The sequence below is a fragment of the Galendromus occidentalis genome, unplaced genomic scaffold (assembly GCF_000255335.2).
Source record: "Galendromus occidentalis unplaced genomic scaffold, Mocc_1.1 scf7180000077522, whole genome shotgun sequence".
NCBI classification, from domain to species: Eukaryota; Metazoa; Arthropoda; class Arachnida; order Mesostigmata; family Phytoseiidae; genus Galendromus; species Galendromus occidentalis.
In genome coordinates, this window is record NW_003805510.1 from 47,622 (window position 1) to 67,131 (window position 19,510).

The 19,510-nt window shown below is 50.2% G+C and overlaps 3 protein-coding genes across 3 annotated transcripts; 1 reads left to right on the forward strand and 2 right to left on the reverse strand.

The window, feature by feature from the left end:
* Positions 1 to 422: 422 nt before the first annotated feature.
* Positions 423 to 2,494, forward strand: LOC108864813 (collagen alpha-1(XXIII) chain-like). Its single transcript, XM_029112615.1, has 9 exons — positions 423 to 575; positions 668 to 850; positions 939 to 1,100; positions 1,185 to 1,283; positions 1,378 to 1,422; positions 1,828 to 1,959; positions 2,042 to 2,122; positions 2,218 to 2,244; positions 2,291 to 2,494. Exons 1-9 carry the CDS (start codon positions 423 to 425, stop codon positions 2,492 to 2,494), a joined length of 1,086 nt encoding a protein of 361 aa, XP_028968448.1.
* Positions 2,495 to 5,998: 3,504 nt separating this feature from the next.
* LOC100908043 (putative polypeptide N-acetylgalactosaminyltransferase 9) lies at positions 5,999 to 11,703 on the reverse strand. The gene is made up of 11 exons (XM_003747454.2): positions 11,509 to 11,703; positions 9,025 to 9,190; positions 8,589 to 8,759; positions 8,124 to 8,393; positions 7,874 to 8,027; positions 7,490 to 7,664; positions 7,222 to 7,378; positions 6,843 to 7,028; positions 6,595 to 6,761; positions 6,236 to 6,434; positions 5,999 to 6,145 (listed from the first exon to the last, which is right to left on the reverse strand). The coding sequence occupies exons 2-11, from the start codon at positions 9,178 to 9,180 to the stop codon at positions 5,999 to 6,001; spliced, it is 1,782 nt and encodes a 593-aa protein (XP_003747502.2). The 5' UTR covers positions 9,181 to 9,190; positions 11,509 to 11,703.
* Positions 11,704 to 12,929: 1,226 nt separating this feature from the next.
* LOC100908182 (lysophospholipid acyltransferase 7-like) lies at positions 12,930 to 14,042 on the reverse strand. Its single transcript, XM_003747455.1, has one exon. The coding sequence runs from the start codon at positions 14,040 to 14,042 to the stop codon at positions 12,930 to 12,932; it is 1,113 nt and encodes a 370-aa protein (XP_003747503.1).
* Positions 14,043 to 19,510: the final 5,468 nt, after the last annotated feature.

The following is a 19,510-nucleotide window of genomic DNA, read 5'->3' on the forward strand; positions in this document are numbered from 1 at the left end:
AGAAAACTGTAGAGACCAATTTCGCATGCCCTGTTGGTGATGTACTCGTGATGAAAAACTAAGGCACCCCTGCCGGAGCAAGGATTCTCTGAGGATGTCGAGGGAGGGGTGGAATGGAAAATCATTCCGCCTCCGTATCGGGAACTATCAGCTCTGATCTCGCGGGAGTGTCAGGAGCGCCCAAACATTCTTAGCTCATGTCGTTCTTAATATCCCCGCCTGATTATATCCGGGAGCAGGCTCGTATATCTCGAAAATGTGCCGGCTCATGGCCGCCCAATCTCTGGCCGCCTGAGGTCGATGGTTTCTGAAAGCTTTGGGCGCGAGGGAATGACGTGTTCCTCCAGCGAAATTCTCCAGGGGAGTCTGATGTAATGAGAGCATGGGATTTTCGCAGATGGCACGAGGATGCGACTGCTAACATGTCGAGCTCATCAATGATAGCCCACACATGGACTCTCTGCAAAATTCTTCTTGGCGTGAATGTACTCTTAATTATATTCGACGGCTATTTGTTCCTTCGCGTCTCATCTTTAGAGCGCAGATTACTCATCTATGAAGATAGGTATCCCGAGGTGAGATCTCACTGCTCAATCCAGGCACATGATCCGCGACGAGCATTCGTATGAATGTCTCGAGAATTTGAATTACGCCTGTCGATCCACAGGTAGCTCCGACTGCAGCGAAACCAGAATTTTCGGGGAATGCTTTTCCTCGAAGTCGACGTTTCGTCAATGACGAGCAGTGCAAGTGCCCTTCCGGCCCACCTGGTAAAAGAGGGCGGAGAGGTCGGAATGGAGAGCCTGGTCCCGTAGGTCCCGCTGGTCCGCCGGGGAAACCAGGATTCCCTGTAAGTCTGAAATGAGTTCTATGTAGAATCAATCTGCCCATTGAGGGACCTCCCGATGGATTTTCGCTTCGAACCTCCTCGTTTCCAGGGTGCCATAGGTATGGACGGCCCCAAGGGCGAGCCGGGGAGCAAAGGAGACAAAGGAGAGGGCGCTGGATTCAGTTTCACGAGTGGTAACGCAAATAGTGACTCAAATTCGATTCCGCAAGGAGTGCCGTCCATAACACCGCAGGACATCATCATGATCAAGGTATCTTTGAGGCGAGATATTTTCGTCCCCGTGATTCTCCAGGCCTCTTTCCCCTACACCGAGACTTATCCACATCTTTCCCAGGGATCTCAAGGAGAACCAGGCGTTGCGGGTCCTCCTGGGCCTCCAGGTCCTCCAGGTTTGCCAGGTTTCGACGGCGGCACAGGACCTCCAGGCCCAACCGTGAGTAAAGCCTGCGTCACGTTCGAGATACTGATGATCTCAAGTCGCTGATTTTTTCCCGAGCCCTGGGTTTAAATCCTTCCATTGATTTTAGGGACCTCCAGGGGAGCCAGGACCTCCGGGTCCACTGGGGGAGAAGGTAGGCATGGTCTCGTAGTTAGCAGAGTCTATTCCGGTCGATGAAGCGATGCTTGTTTTTCTGTTGGTCGGGGTTCTGCTCATAGTCGCCTGAGGCCCTGGAGAGAAAAGTGAAAGCCGGGGCCGTATCCACGCTCATCTACCGTGCGGAATGCTATACCACATGACAGCTTCCTCGCTCTTATGTCGCAGCGGTGCGCTCCGAGCGTGAATCCTTTATTCGAAAGGAAAAGCCTAACGAGATTTGCTTGACAATCCTTGTATCGTTTTGGACAGGGGCCACTCGGAGATACAGGGCTGCCTGGACCGAAGGTAAGTGCAGCTGAAGTGTTATTGATTATGGTCATCAAGTCACGCTCAAGACGATTCATTCGGGGTTGGAAAGTGTATCATCAACTCGCTATAGGGCGATCGTGGGGACAAGGGTGAACGAGGCCTAACTACAACACTGGACGGCAATACCTTCCCGACTGGTTTCATCGAAGGTCCTTCTGGACCACCGGGGCCGCCAGGTCCGGCCGGTCCGCCTGGCCGAAAGGTAAGATTACGAACCGGAACCGACGACATGAGCCTTCGGGCGCAGTTATTTGGAAAATTCATTCCATTCATCAATCAAATAGGGAGATCAAGGGCTTCACGGCCCTCCTGGAACTGACGGTGCTAAGGGCGATAAAGGAGAACGAGGAATGCGAGGCAAACGAGTGAGTAGGACCTAAGAAGGATTTAGTGACGTCTTTCTGTCCATTGGAGGAATCTCCGTATTATCTAATCATTCTTCTGCTTTTCCTAATTCCAGGGACCTCCGGGGTTGGACGGAATGAAGGTGATTCCTCCCTCTTTTGATGATTCTGATACTCAATCCCAAATAGATCGCACAGATATTCTTGGAAGCCTTCCGTGTCCACCAGCTGCTGAACCCCATTACGATTTCTGATGACGGTCAATACTATCACGTCCGCAGTCCGAAGCTCCTGATTCCCAGGACGAGCTTCAGAGCAGTCTTCGAGAGAGAGCTTCGAGATTTCTGTGCGACAGCGATGGAGTTTCCGGCAGCCATTTTGACCATTTATTGATCTATCGACGGATTAGGGGCTCGACTCCTTGCCGTTTGTGGTCGCTCGTCGGCAGCGCTGCTTGAGGGTGCCTTCGATGGGGGTTGATGATCGAAACAATCCATCCGAGCCGGCGCGACTACCCTGACTGATCCTCGATTGAGCGGGAAATCATTTGGCGGCTTCGGAAGTTTGCTAAGAACCGATACTCCGAAAGAACCCCGCACGAGAAAGCCCCGAATGGGCAACATTAATTTTGCCGAGACACTCGTCTGCTCGACCGAAGAGAGTATCTTTTCTGCCGCAGAAAAACTCACGCATGGGAATCTGGCTATTATGAAATGAGAGGGCGAGGGCGAATGCGCGAGTTCGAGAGCTGCTGAGTTTTAGAGACGACCACATCATATCCAGCAGCGGACACGAGGAATTATGACGTCTCTTCTCCTACTGTCGCCTCTATGCCGGAATGCTGACGTGCTTTTCACTAGGAGGCGGGTCATTGTTATAAGCCTCCTGCCCGCCTCTGCTACCCTTTTCTTTGATTCTGGTTTATCCTGCTTAAGAGACATCACCACTCCCTTCCTCCTCAAAGCATGGCTCATGTTTTGCGTACTCATTTCTCTCGATTCCCTCAGGGTTCACCCGGCGACAAAGGAGAGAACGGATTGACGGTGAGTCTCCGGTAGCTACTTTGCTCGCCCCCCGGTAGACATATGCGCACTGAACATCTCACGGACTGCGACGTCGATAAACAATTTAATGATCTGATGTCAGACGCGGCATAGACATGCCATATATGCAATAATCGACCTGAATTCCAGGGTCCACGAGGTAAACGCGGTAAACGCGGAGAAAAGGGTGATAAGGGAGATCAGGTTAGATTGATGATTCAGTAATTAGAGAATGACTTCAGTCGCGTCCGAAATTCCGATTATTCTCATGGTACTCTATCATGGTGGAGAGCCCACGAGTACGGCACAGGACTTGAGAAACACTTCCTATCTAGTCTGGATGCTCTAATTCTCGGGAGTTCCCATCAGCCGGAACTCTCGACTAGGCGAAGAACGCGAATTCTTACGAGAGCCGTGGCGCTCGACCGCGGTCCTCGGCGCTCCTCCGTAGAGCTCTAGGATCGAGCTGAGATTGCGAATCATAGCGATCCCAGGAACCGCGGTTCTTGACAAAACCTACTTTGGACTGACTCTCCCTATAGTTTAGTGCTGCCTGTGAATGTGGTGAAACGATGAAATTGCCGTGCAAAGAGAGCTCACTCGCTCGAGCGGTCTCGGCACGCACCAAGCGATTGCTCTCCGTTCGCAAATGTTTTCGAGTCGGAACTCTTCGGAAAATCCGAGGCGGAATTTAGTCGAGAGGTTACTTTTCTAGTCTTCACTCATTCCACCGAGTTTGGCGCCTTGTTTTCAATGAAGGTCGTTGCTGCTAATTCCAGGGTGTACCGGGCCTAGATGCTCCGTGCCCACTGGGCCCGGACGGCCTCCCTCTACCAGGATGCGGGTGGAGACAGGCGGGAGCAGGTCCCCATCCAGGCGGCGAAACAAACACGGTGATCAATCTACATTCTGGTCCTGCGCAATGATGTGCTTCATAGAATCTGACAAACGAATGAAATCGATCCGCGGCCCTGTACAATGCTCGGGATGAAGACCGGATTCTGAAGCTCCAAGTCGATTTACAGGAAAGGAAGGAGTCCGCCTGAACAACCCGATCCCGCGTCTGGGTGAAGGAGAGGTCGAGGAAAAATCTAATCATCAAGCCGAGAGCTCAACAGGGATTGCAACGAGCCTCGACGCTCAGGGAGAAGTGCACACCACTGAAGCTTGGGTGAACTTCCATACGAGGGCTCCGCGACCACAACTCACTAGGTAAGCTGCTGGTCCGTTCTGAGAAGTCTGTTTTCGATCTCGTCCGAAGAGCCTCTACAGCTTGAAGATCGTCCTCAGGTATGCTCATGGTGATGATGTCAACTTCCGCCCCACAATTATTCTCGCTTCTTTGGATGATACCGCTCAAAGGAAGGCCCGGATCGAGATCCCAAATCAGAGACTGAGAAACGACCCGGCCTAGCTTTCGAATCGTCATTTCTTTGCTGCTTCGGGAATCCACCCTATTGGCGGTATCTTGAACCTGCGAACCCATACAGCTGCTCGGCGGCATCAGCACTGGCATGATGCCTGCGGCGAATCCAGAGAACCCCTACCCAGATGGGAAGATCTCGCCCTCATCGAGACGCCGTTCCCGCAAGGGGCACTTCCCAGGCAGCATCCCCCTTGAGAGGTTCCGTTATCTGATAGCCAAAGTCGTGGAATATGCGCTACCGATTGCGCCTGCAGATAGATCCTTCCTGCCTTTCCGACTTCAAGAGCAGTCCTCAACGGAACCTCCGCCGGGTGGTTTCGCGTATAAATATGGGAGCATTCCATCCAACCCGATTTTCCGTCATCCGATGTAAGAATGGAAAAAAGGAGAAATGCTCCCTCATAAACTCTATATACTTATCATTCTCTTCCGAAACAGATCACGAGGAAGTCGCGGGTCGCTGTATCCATATGATCCAAGCATTCGTCGGCATGACTCCCCTTTCGCGAAATAAAAACTTGGTTTGTTCTGTATAAGCATCATCATCATTGTTGTCGAGGATTGATTCTAGTGAGCTCGACTTCGGTCTCGGTCTTCTTGTCGAAAGCTCGGCCTCAGTAAAATATCTCCGGGGAGTCCTGAGATGCAACGAAAAAGCAAGGTCACGGACTTCTATGGATGTATTGCCCCAATTTAGAGGAGCCGAGCGAGAAGCCCGAAAAATTCGAAACAAAAACAATCTGAGGAGACGGAGCACTTCGAACACGGAGCCACGATTTGCCAACGTTCCCATCAAATCATGGCTTTTTGGCTGGAATTGATTTCTTATCACAAAGAGGACCGGCCGTGTTTCAATGAACAATCAGGGAAAGCAAAGGGTAGGACTGAAACGTTCACCAAAAAAATCGAAGCGGTTTCGCTCGAGAGGTTGACCGATCTCTTCGAAGAACTACGTCCATTGGATAGAGGAAGGGAACGTAATGTTCCTGAAGTATTGCAGGAGTGATCGTCACTATGCGAGTACTCTAGTGTGTTGGGGCTATATGCCCAAGTTAAAGCCAAAGCAAGAGAGCTCGAGAAGGCAGGCCGTTCAAGTCGACCCACCGCTCAAGTTTACTGTTCGCCTAAACTCACGGCTCGTGCTCGAAGTCACCGAGGTCTCATTATCACTCTGTGCTTGAAATCGCACGTGCTGGAGCCCACGCTGCGCTCCCTATGGAGTCGCCCTGAAAACGCTGCGTCCGGATGGCGTCCGCGCTCAGGCCCATCATGTTTTGCGGAGCTTCTCTTATGGTACCTCAAGAGGACTGCAGAGTCGTTATGCATTCATTTTATTCCTTATGTACATCTACTCAGATATTTACAACGTCTGTCGAGTCAACGAGCTTCCTCAGTCGTATGGCACTCACGGGGAAATCACTAAGGTGTCTAGACACTCGGGGCATCTTCACGGTATTTGCCGAACTTCCATTTCTGCCGATTGTTGTCCTCATCACAACCTCGCACGAGCAGCTCAGTTTTACTAAGCGACATCTCCAGGCACTTCCTGCTGCTCCCGTGCCGGAGCAGTTTCGTCTGGAAATGAAATTAGGTACGAATTTCTCAGTTTAGGAGTTTCCGGAGGGAAAGCGACGGCACAATCTTTGGGTTTGGGGAGTAACTCACTTGCTGGTCATAGATCCAGTATTGATTACCCTTGGAACCGTGGCAAGGATAGAGGATGACATCCGTTCCCGCATAGTCCAAACACGCTTCATCTCGACGGATTTCCCCGTTTTTCGAATACAGCCAATACTGATTACCTCCTTGACCATGACAGGGATATAACCCGACTGCTTTGTGCAGGGAGCTCTTTCCCGCCGGACTGAAAATGGGCATGGGAAAATCGCTGCGTGAGAGATCAGCAACGACTCATCAACGCTCGACCCCCCAGGATACGGCGCATTCGATCATCTCGAACATCCCGCGCTCAACTGTTTCTCAACGTGATGCTCAGCACCATTGTCCGGTTCATAAGTAAATACCTGTCCAAGCACATTCCCCCGCTCCCGAGGTTCCGCATCTCGCCTGATCCGATTGCGTCCCCAGGCACGAACAACTCTGGATATACCTCATCGATGTACCATTTGAATGAATGACACTTGAGCTTGTCACGCAGAGCTATCCGGTCGCTAATGTCCCCGTAATCTCCCTGGAAAGTATCGAGTTCTAGCTACATTCATATCCTGATCGTTTGAGCAGAGTCAGTAAGCCTGCGATCAACCAGCCCTACCAAATCGTTTCCGAGTCTTTCGAAGTAGTAGTTCGCGTATTCGTCCATCCAAACTTTCGCCAAGCGTATGGAGTTCCGTCTCAGAACGTTCACTCCCGACCTCCATTTGTAGGGCGATCGTTTCCGGAAAATGTGACCGACATGGGAGCACGGAATTATTTCCAAGCGACCTCCGCACATCCATGTCTGTAATAAAACACGAAGGATTAGAATCCATTCGGGACGGGCTCAGAATCTCCCTCGATGATAATCATCCAGAGCCGGCTCACAAACTTGTCAGGCTTGCACAAGCTCGGCGGAAGACCACCATTCTGCGTCGGGCAAGAGGCTGCTAGAGTACTCAGTCAGCTCCAAGTTGAGGCTTCGGACCAGAGCTTACCTTGAACGAGAGCTCTAGATTCTCTCCTCCCCAGATGTCGAAGCCCGGATCGTACATTCCTAACCTCTCGAAGAATTTTCGATCTATCGAGAAAAGTCCACCGGCCATCGTGGGTGTCTCGACGGGCTGCCATCGCTTGTAACCGGACTTGAGAATCCTGTCGGATGGTTAGAAAGCCAGGTTTAACACACAGCGTTCTTACGAAGAATATCTGAGTGCTCATCCGGACGCGATCGGAAGGAGAGGCTCGGACCCTTGTTTGAATTACCTTTCAGGTATAGAGTGCCAGGAAAACTGGAGACTCCAATCAAAGCCGCCCACGTTGACATCTGCGCTCTCTTTCGCGTTGTATTCCAAAGTGTCGTCGGCTATGATGTCGATTACCGGAGAAACTACGTTCGTTGAATTCACAGCGATCCTGTCTAAGAGGGGTTCGAGCCATCCTGCGGAATGAGGAAAAAGGCTCATGCTCAGCGATAATTGAAGGAATCAGGCGACTGCTCCGACAGAGCAGAAGAATCATTCACCTTCAAGAATATAATATCATACCATGATGGATAATATGATATATACTCACATATAATATAGAATATATGGAGTATAATATCATACCATGATGACAATAAGGTAAATGATCTGCGCTCAGACTCACCCTGCGTGCATTCCACATGAGAATCTAGGAAAGTGAGGACGGGAGCAGTGGAGTGACTAGCTCCGAGGAGTCGAGCTCTAATGAGCCCCTCGCGTTTTTCAGCTCTCACAATGCGAACCTTTGGAAAAGCTGACAAGTACCTCTCCAAAGGATCCTGAAATTAGTCCATTGCAATTTCCAGAGCGAGTATCGACGCTGGGCAACCTCTCGCTGTATCGGTGGGATGAGCTCCGAACGTAAGGGGACTCACCTTCAGCAGTTGGAGATCCGAAAAATCGTCGACCAGGATGATGTCGTGAATAAGGTGCGCAGGCGAACGATTCAATATCGAGTGGACGGTGCGGATCAGAACGCTCCAGGCTTCGTTGTGGAAGCAAACAATGATACTCGTTGATGGCAACTTCGAGCTATACACTTGATCTCGGCATTCTATGTGCCGCATATCGGGCAGGGAACGATTGACAGATATCAAATCCGATACGTAGGAGTTGAAAGCGTTCTGTTTCCAACCCTCTCTCTCCTGAGGAAGAAAGGGACTAGCTCCTTGACGATGCCCGTGTGTTGAGCTCAGAGGGCAGACCTTCCCTCTTTGCGCGACCTAAGGTATCCCGCCCCTGTACATAGACCATTCACCGTGGAAGCCTTCCAGAGAAGGCTTCCAACTGAGAACGACACGGGAGACGTCCGTCTCCTAGATACGGCAGTCGGAACGCACCTTCTGTTCGACTGTAGAATTGATGTTCTTGATCAACACAGGACGTCCCATTTCCCCGTAAGCAGGCACGGTGGTGGTGTGGTCCTGCATCTTTGAGACATCTGGTCGAACCTCTCCCAATATCGGTGGCACTGCTGTTCGCGTTTTCTCTCGTCCAGGGGGGACATAATTCTGTGGAAAAAGCAGAGGTGGCTCTGTTCATGAGAGAGGTCAACTCCGTTCGCCAGCAATCGACCGCAAGCGATACCGAGTTTTATACGGCTACTGATATCGTTCCCTATTGAGAATAACCGAGTTCTCTCAGTCTCCCCGACGAAAGTGATCGAAGTTTCGCGAACCGGCAGGGATGATCAGGGGCTCCTCTATAGGTGCTCTTCCAAGTCTGGGGCTCTTCATTGAGATCATGATGGTGAATTTTGTCTAGGGTTGAACTTACTTGGGATTTTCTGGCGAAATACTCAAATGAGCGAACGTCCGATAGGACTGCCGTGTTGGGCGACAGCGCCACGAAGCAGAGCGAGCCGAGGACCCAAGACCCGGCGAAGAATGCGAGGCTTTTGAGAAATATGGACCGACGACGAGCAAAGCACATTTCTGCTTATCTGAAAGAATCAGCTGCATCATTCGCGGGAAGTGTTCGACAGACCCATCCCTGATGTTAGATCATGATGTTGAGCCCTCCAAGAGTCTCGGCACCGAACCATCTCTGGACTGTATCTGTTGCTGCTTCCCGCTCGCATCCCTCGTGCTCGGTTTTTACCTCACCGCTTGCGTGGCGAAGTAGTCCCATCGAACTCTTTGTGAAAGTCGTGGAGTGGGATCTCATTCATTCGATTCAGTCTCCCTAAGATTATAGGTATGCGCTGCTTCCTCGTGCTTGCCACATGTATATTTGTCGATTCTACGATTATCAGAGTCATCATACTTATGATCCGCGAGCACTCTCTCACAGCGGAAAGCTACGCTGAAGAATATTCGGACATTGGAGTCAGTGCTCGGGCGAAATCCGGACATCTTCGAGACTCTAGGAGGGTGGCTCGGGGAGAGCATCTAGTATTCGACCGGCATCAGAAGGAGCCTTGGCCGTGACCAACGGAACGACCCGCTCCGTACTCGGGATCAACCTACAATGCCTAGGTGCCAAGCGAGCTCAGGAGAATTTCGCAGGTATAAACCTTCTCGGATCTTTTCTCCTGTTTTTTGAGCTTCCCCAAAAAGCATATATTTTTGATTCTCTGTGTCTGTCTTAGGGATGGCCGAAGCAGGCCTGTGTCACGGTGCTCAGTCGGAGTTATCTTTCAGTCGCACGGCAGAAACAGGTTCTTCGATAGTAGAACAAAAAAGCGGATGATGGAAGAGGCGTGGAGGTGGACCGAGGAGCGGCTGACGAGAGATAATGCCGCTCGATCCGGCGACTAATTCAAGCAGCGGTCTTCGACCAAAGGTTCAGGGCATTTTCTCAATGATGTGGAAGCTCTTCTGAAGGAGTTGCTCGTCGTTATGACGAGTTTCCATCGAGATTGTTGTGAAGCACACAGGATTTCGACCTCAGGGTTTCTCCACACAATTTTCCCCCTCTCTGGAATCCTCTGGAGATCTGTGTAGAGTGTGCTCTGCTCTTCAGGATGCTTCCGAGAGCTAGAAACCTGATGATGATATCTCATCTTGTGGGACTCGAGGGGAACTCAAAGAACCACTCTCCGCGCGGAAGTTCATCAGCTCCGCGACGCCCTCATCGGGATCGAGATCACACCGTATTCAGGAGCAAGACTCAGATCGATTTCTGTTTGCCTAAGGAGTGGTGCGGGGCTTAAGACCCCGGATCGGAGTCGAATCAGGTGACTCCAGTCTGCTCGCGTCGTGGTCAGCGGATGGGGCGCTCGGACGGGACTGTAGAGCTCAATTTTCCGATTTGCGCTCATCTTCGAAGTGTAATCATTTTCTTCGATGATCTCGACAGCGCCAGTCTGAAAGTCATTCAGACGTCTTTCTAGATTATCTAGAAAGAATATCTCAATTCAAATCTGAGTCCTTCACAAGCGGCTGCTGTGTTCTAAAGGAAACCTCGCTGCTAAAGGTCGCTGAATGACTGAATACTACATTTGTCCCAAATTTTATTTCCGATTCAATTCGCTCCGGGAGATGTTTTCAGGATTCCAGCTTCTCGGGTCGGAGGTCTTCAATCTATCTGTCCGGGCCGCTGTATTCGTTTCGAATGCCACTGATCGGTCGACCGTTCGCCGGCTTCAGCAACTCGTGCTACGAGCCGATTGAGTTGAACCTCCCTCCACCTGTGAGCGTGTTAGCTTCAACCGGTGATCCCACCAGGTCCGCTCGGATGATTGAATTTTCATTGAATTATCATAATAATAATTAAGTCGACCACGATTGAGAGAAATACACTTGCTACAACGAGCCCGACTGTACCGGAAAGAGTTGTTCGTTGCAACGGGATCGCCGTAGAGGATGTGTGTCAACATTATCCCAGTGGCGGGCACGCCTGCAGATGAGGACACAATCTCCGCTGTTCTTGGATCCCGTTCACTGAGGAACCTTTGATGGAGGTTCTTTGTGAACTGAGTACGTTTCTTCAGCTCGGCGGAGGTAGCGGATTTTCTGTCCGAGTGGACGTCAACAGACCACAAGATCTGATTCTTAGCCGGTCTGAGGCGAACAGACGTCCCTGCCACCCGACAAAGCGTGACACCCAGAAATTTTCCGTGGTCTGAACCCTCGACGGCATTGCATGCCAACATTCTCGAAGTTCATGTGATGTTCTGTCCTCTCCATCTAGAACGGTGTCGCGGAGGAGAATCGATGAACGGATTTCGAACGCCCTCACACTATTTCGCTCTGGACGGTATTCCAGATAATATACGCGGAGCTCCTTGGACAGCGTGAATTCGGGTCGCGCACTAACCTGAGCCAAAAGTTGAATTGCTTAGAACTTCACCGGGTCCTTAGGCCACTCTGTGAGCGAGAGCTGGACGGATATTAGGCGGAGAGACTGCCGAAGGCCGGCCAATCCGTGTAGCCAGCACGCCTATATCAAGACATCGTATCGAGCGAGAGAATTTTTGCTGGCACTTGTTCGGCATTCACTTCAGCTGCGCTATTGAGTTGCCGTCCGTCGCCGCACGAAATTCTGACACAAGCGAAGTCGACGAGCGCCGTCTGGTAACGAAAGGAAGAAACGTTTTCCTCGGAAGTAAATACGGTGAAGAGGCAAATGACCTTTCATCGGCCATGTTCTGGAGGGCTGGACCGGCGAGAACTGGTTGAAGATTGGTAAAAGGAAACGTGGATGTGGCATTCCGCATGCGGATGGTAGTGCAGTCCATCCATAACATGAGCGTATTTCCTCGTGTCCATTTCCCCTTCGACACCAAGGAAGGTTATCACTCCATTCGCCGTTCGGCAGTGCCTCTCAAAGTACATGAGGTCCAGGATCGATGGATCCGCTGTCCTACATTGTACCTGGTCATCAGACCGATCCCCGCGGGTTTCCCAGTTTTAATCCGCGATTTCAGCCTATATTGATTGATTGGGCAGAAATGCAAAGAGACACACATCTAGACTATCACACGCCTTCTCCTACTGAAGAAGTATCGGTAAAATCGGACTTTTGTGGCTCATTACATCTGCCAGGTTGCATGCAAGCCTCCGGGCTGATTTATCTACTGAAATATCACTCGAGGCATAAACTCAATGAGGGGACAGGATCGTGGGCTGTAGTCCCTATCAAAATAAGAGCTTCATTATTGTCAAGCATGGGGGAGAGCCGCCATTCGGTACCTTAGCCCTATCCAAGAAGCACTCGAGCTCCCCTTCGTTCCCCCTATCCTTCCCAGAGGAAGAATCCTCCGTGCATGCCTGTCTCGAGAGCATGATTCTGAAGATCTGATATTGCAGAAAAATCATGCAGTACTTGCCGCAGGGCGAACGCGAGTTCCTTGAAAATGCGCATCACATTCCATCGGGGAATGTGGGGGCGAGCTGCGGCTGTCTTCGGGTGGACTTGAGTACTGACTCCACCAAACGGATTATACTGAAATTTTGACGCCCTCCTCGTAGTCGGCCTTCTCAGTCCATGGTCCGGAACTCCCGAGGGTAATCGCGTATGAGGGCGCCTCCGCGCGCTATCGACCATCCGGTCTTCGTAGTCTGAAAGACACCATCGCTACCCGAATAAGAGACTATGTACATACATTTTTCTATGTGCCTTCCCATTATGGAATAATTCAGCCGTTTCATAATGTGTCTCTAACTAGCCGAGGAGAACTTCATCTTGTGCTCGACGATACCACTTTATTTAATCGAGAGTCCTCTCTACATCAAGCTTTACAATTCTGGATGTAAATATCCACGACAAGACTTGGCTGCTATCGAAATCAAAATCAGGACGTGCCCACAAAAGTACAAAGACGAATATATTTGCCAGGTTTTCGATGTATCTAAAATCAGGTAGGGTAGATGCCAGTATCCGAATGCTATGTTGTGTATGAGCAGCTTGATCAAGTACGGAACCGATTTCGTACTCCCGGTGAAGCCCGCTTCTCCGACCAAAATGTATATAGCCACCTGCACGAAGAAAAGCCAGTGGCCGATGCCGTTTCCGTGCCAGAAACCGCTCAGAAGGAAAACATACAGTAGACGGACCGTTCTCGGTCCCGAGAATTGCTTGTAGAAGCAGCGTACCAGCCAGCACTGAACGGTACGGTTCCATTTGATGACGAAATCGCGAAGGGTCACCTCTAGTTCAACCGATGGCCTAACACCGAAAACGGTTGCGGTATTCACATCGGAGGGAAAATTCTGTCCTACTCTGTACGGCCCGGATTCGGGCGCGCAATCCATGTTCCCCGGGTATACTCCCAGACCAAGGGCGATTGCGGATGCCTCGCCCAGCATAATGCCGACCTGAAGCCGACATCGGAAACTGAAACTCATGGCGGCGATGTAGAGGAGCTTGAACCAAAAACTTTGAGCCAAGAAATCGGAGGATTGCGAATAGTTCGCGGGCACCAGGAAGTACGTCATCAAGGCGATCGGTACCACGGCTGCGACTATTTCAATCAGTTCCAGGAACAACTCTTTCCGTCTTTTATGTGGGGCTTCGAATCGACCCTCAATGAAGTGCTCGTACGTGTTGAACCGAATGGCCGGAGTCAGTAACAAACCCACGTAGCACCAAAGATATCCGAGAGCTTTCAGTGTGGGCGATCTGGCCAGGGAACAATGTACGCAGCTATCTCCGTTGATCTTAGCTTGAGAACCGCAAGCTCTGTTCTGGAGATCCACCGTCAATGAGATCACTCTCAGGGCCATTTGCATCAAGATTCCATGAGTTTGCGCGCAGTCGTGCCATATCCGAAAACATATCAGGTATCCAAACACTAATGGGAAAATCGCCTTGTTCCATCCTGGTAGCATCTGGAAGAGGTTGATTGTCATCGAGGACAAGACAGAAAAGATGATCAGATGAATGCTCGATGATCCTGGAAAAATTTAGAAGAATGGATCTCGATGAGGCCGTGACCAAAAGGTGGCGCCGGAATTTTCGCGCGCGGCAGCGCTGTCCGACGCCGTCCTCCATGATAGTCCTTCGATAAGGTGACCCAGAGGATGAGACGGGGCAATGAAAACGCTACGTACCGCATAACAACACGGCGCTGAGCAAGCCTACAAGGCTCAAAACGAAGCGTCGGCGGATTCCAGGAGGAGTGTCTGCTACTATAAAACCGAGGAAGCCATGACAGAGTACAGTAGTCAAACAGAAAATCCCTTCAGCGAAAGTAAAACGAAAGTTCGCCATCTTCGAGGCTGTTCTGCTCGTTCTTCGAATTGAATTCTCTCCCGGGAGGACTCATGATCCACTTTCACACGCCTTTTCTCTCCAGAGCGACAGAAAGCGACATTCCGTGACTATCGACAGTCGGAAATGAGTTCATCTGAGCACGGTAGGTTCGCGGAGGAGGACTAGCTCGCGAGCCTGCTTGACTTTGGCACGGATATCGAATAGGAGTTCATCTCGTAATGGGAAACTATCTTCTCGGATACTTCCGGCTCAAGCTACAACAGAAATCGTCTTCGAGTATTGATTAGATGCCCTACCTTCTCCGGAACGCTGTCCAATCTTCTCACAGCGGAATTCGACGAACCCATCTCAAGCCTCGTTCGAGACTGACTTCCGCGGAACGCTACGCGAGTCACTCCCGTCCTGAGGCGAGGAATGTCACTTACAGTCGAGAGCTCTCTACTTCGAATTCTCGGGTGGGGAGGGGGGCAAGAGTTCTAAGTCATCCTAAATCTACATCACCAAATATTCATCACTCATCGGGTTTTATCCTTGAATTTCAGTGAGGGAATTCCATTTTATCGGTGAATCGGGCGACATCATTCCAACTCAACGAAACATCCAGCTCAGAGGCGACCCGATTCAGGGACACCCGAATGTATCCCCCTTGACTACCCTCCTGCTGGAGTCTCATCCCTGCCAAATGGCATCCGCTTTGATAAAAAAACATCGGAGACTTACCTTCCAACCCACTCAAAGAAGTCATCTCGACTTCAGGGGTTTGAATGTCTCGGGCGATGACTGTCCGAAACTCGGTGGCGGAATGAGAATTCTCTGATTTTTGTCGGCCGCTCGATCCAATCAAACGCCGCGTGTCATTGATCATTAGAGTTCCTAAATTTCGGACATTTCCGTTTCGCTCTCGTTGTCCGTTTTTTCGGAAAAATGTCCGAAAATTCGGACAGATGTCCGGTTTTCCGGAAGAATACTCGGAAATCCGGACAAATGTCCGGTTTTCCAGAAATGTGCTCAGCATCCGCCGAATCCATTTTCTCTGGGGGAATAGACCTCAGATCTTCTCAGATTCGCTCCCGATGGCAACTTGGGCGCCGAGATTCTTCGCTGCTTCATTCTGCTCCTCAGTTTGAAGCATAATCTCTGGTCGGAAATCGGAGGAGCCTTCACGATTGGCAGCGAAGCGCTGAAATGACAGCATTGCAAGATAACATGACACTGTCAAGTGTGGAATGACGATATCGAACCTCCATCACCTGATGTGCACATCTGTGAGGACCGAGCTGATCTCGCGGTTTCCAAGCCGCGAGTTGTCCGGACTCTCCGCATCGCGCTCAGAGAGACCACGAGAAGAAGTGAAGCTCGAAGTAACCAGCCAATCGTTCCCCGAACGGAGCCTCTTGCGCTCGTACCGACCCGGAAACTGGACGTGAATCTAGAAACGTTGGTTCGAAAATGGCTCGCGAAAGCTGAAAATCAGTGCTTCCGTCGCCTTAACGGAGACGTGGTGTGCGAGATTTGCTCTGCGACGGTGACCATCAAAGACCGCAGGGGAAGTGCGAGACTCTCCGAGCATCTGAGGACAGCCAGGCACCTGCGCGCAGAAGAGATTTCGGGCAGTCAAAACGGGATCGTGAACGCTCTGAACGCGAGTGAGACAGAAAATGTGAATCCGTTCAATTACGAACTTTTCCTGCTTTTCGTATCTTCAAATATCCCGCTTCATAATTTGTCATCACCACGTTTCAAGAGCTTCTTTCAAAGGTACGCCGGTCGGCCGGTGGAGTATGCGAAAAATCCGGAGAAGTACATTGCCTTCGGCTATCAAAGAATCACGGAAGAAATAAAACGCCGGCTCGAATCAGTTCCATACGCCATATACATCGATGAGACTCAGGATGTCCGAAAGCGAAAAGTGGTGAACACGATTGTGATCCCCCTCACGGGGATGCCCGAGCAACCCCTCCTTTTCGATACAGACTTCGTGGATTCCGCAAACACCTTGACCCTGGCTGGCATCGTTAACCGAACAGCGATGACAATCTCGAAAGATCCGAACTTGTTCAGATTGTTTGTGACCGACCAATGCCGTACAATGATAGCTGCTGGCCGCGAATTGAAGATTTTCTACAAGAATTTCGTACACATCACTTGTTTCGCTCATGGCTTACATTTGCTCTGTGAATTCATCCGAGAGAAGTTCCCAAAAGTGAATTCTCTCGTCTCGAGCATGAAGAGTGTTCTGAACTACTCGAAGGCAAGGACAGATCTCTACCAGGAAATACTCGAGGATGAACCGCTACCTCCCAAGCCAGTTATAACGAGATGGGGCACTTTCCTCAACACTGCGTTCCACCATCAGCGGAATTTCGACAGAGTGAAGCTATTTGTGTCAAAGATTGAAGCGAGAGCCGCGGACAGCATGGCTCTGAAATCCCTTGTCGACGACCCTGATTTGGAGACTCAGTTGGATGCGATTTCTCGTTTCTCGGAAATACCTCGAGCGATCGAGCTTCTGGAATCTCACTCGATCACGATGGAAACGCAGCTTAATATAATATTTTCCATCCAGAGGAGTCTCGAGGAACCTTTTGCCTCTCGGCTGAGAGCCATTTTCGGAAAGAATCCCGATTTCAACCACCTCGAGAGGATTCGGGAACTGGAAGCCGAGTTGTTCAAGTATGCAATTTTGTCCAATGCCGAGGTTGAACGATCCTTCTCGTTATACAAAAATGTTCTGAGCGACAGGCGTCATCGACTGTCTCTGATAAATCTCAAGAGATATCTTTCAATCCAATTCAACTCGGACATACTCTTTGACGAATAAACTCTTTTTTCTCTGCGGATGACACTCAGGGTCTTGTCAACTATGATGGGGCAAGCCGAACTCGAATATTCGATCCATGTCCGGTTTTGTCCGATTAATGTCCGATTTTGTCCGATTCGTGTCCGATTCATGTCCGGAATTTCCGTCCGATTTTGTCCGATTGTCCGAAATCGAAATGTCCGGAATTTAGGAACTCTATTGATCATGTAATCCAGTCGCGGGCCTTTATGATTTCCGCGTCGGAAATCCAATCCCAATTATCCGAGAGTTGATTGAGGCTCCACGGGCCGTTGTTTCGCCGGGGACTCAATCAATATCAATCATGATCTCGAAAAACTGGCACTGTTTGTGAGTATGATATTTCATGAATCATGACGGAGATCACTACAAATGTGCGAACCCTGCTCGCGCTATCAATGCTTCAGGGGAATCGGAGTGGTCCCTCGCTTAATGGGAGTTGTTGGCGCGTCTATTCGAGCTTCTCCTCTCATAATATTAGTCAAGTTGAGACCGGCGCTGGTCCCCGCGGAGACGTCTATCGAGAAATGCTTGAATTCACGAGAGTCCCTGTTCTCCCCCTAAGCCTCGAAGCTTCCCAAGAGTAGATCACCGATGGCGGTGAAAGGAAGTGACCGTCGAGATCCCCCACCACTGAAGACGAAACGATTCTTGCAGCCTGATTCGGTATATTCTAGATTCTCCAAATCCTGCAAACTCCGACAGTGCCTACCTTCAGAGGTCTCTGATATGGACTGCCAAAGCAGCGGCTCGATATTCGGGGGAGCCAAATCGAGGGCAAGGGATAGAGCCCGCTTGGCAAACTCAGTGAACCAATTCGATCTTTTGACGTGAAACGTCTTTAAAAAGGTTGGCCTAGTATTTCACCAAAAGTGTGACGAAACTTGTCCATTTTCTACGCCCTGCAGCTCCGTGCCTTCTACACCGACCGACACCCGGTTGGTGTCTTTAGATAGCAAATTTACGGGATATCAATTTCATACACTTCCTACGGAATTCCCATTACGCACAGATCAACTCCTGAAGGCAAGAATGATACCCTATGCGCCCTATTCGCCCGTGATCATGGCTGCTCCTGGGAGAGGGCGATTTCAAACTTCAAGAGCGCGCGTAAGGGCCCAATGGCTAGCAACGCAATTCCGCATCCACCTCTTTCAAAACACAGAAGAAGATATTTTCCACTCAGAAGAAGATATTCTCCACTCAGAAGAAGATATTTTCCTCTCAGAAGAATATATTTTCCACTCAGAAGAAGATATTTTCCACTCAGAAAAAGATATTTTTCACTCAGAAGAAGATATTTTCCACTCAGAAGAAGATATTTTCCCAACTTCGGTGAAGAGTTCGACTTCACCGGTGATAATGTGACCTAAAAGAACGATCTGAGTTTAAAGAGATAATGACGATGCTCGAGTCTTACGAATGGCCATTCCGAAGACGTTTCACGTCCTCTACTCGGTAGTGGCTCTGCTGCTACCTCTGAATTTTTAGCCTTCGATTTGACACCACTGCGATAAACGGAAGACCTGAACGCCGACCTCGAGGAACATCAATGTTTCGAGGTTCAGCCTAGCTGCATTGAGGGGAAATCCAGAACTCAGTTCACCAACGACGGATTCCGGCATCGCAACAGCAATTTTGAGATGGCTCAGGTATCGTCTATGCAGATACTCGTCATTGAGGAAAGTCAGGCTTCAAGCAATGTCAGCTGGATCGGCTGATTGGTTTTTATTCCCCTCCCGTTTGGGACTCAAGCACAAATCAATAATGCCGATGGTATTCTCTCTTGAGAAGAGTTGGTGGGGCAGAGAGCGACGCCGTCGCATCCGGAGCTTGTCTTGTGTCGCTGTCGACCCGGATCCCGAGCTACAGAACTCTTCTAAGCTTGCCTTGAAGAGAGAGAATTTCATCTTCATTCGTCGTCCCTTGCCGATGCGGCTCCACATTTTGTAATTCCATTTTTATCGATCCATACCTGCACGGGGGAAGCTTCTCGCAATAGGCTTTCTCATAAGTTGATGCACATTGAGCTCCCCCATGTTTCGGGAATTTCTTTATGCTTCTGTGTCTCTCTTTGAAAGCACTGCCGCACGATTTCGAGCACTGTCCCCAGCTGCTCCAATCGCTGAGTTGGCAATCTACGGCTACAACACAGTTCACTCGTTTAGTAAGAAACACCGTCGGAACAATCGATGTTACTTTGCAGATGCAGTTCAAGGGAAGCGGAGAGGGGAGGAATGAATGGGAATTGAAGAGCGACAGAGA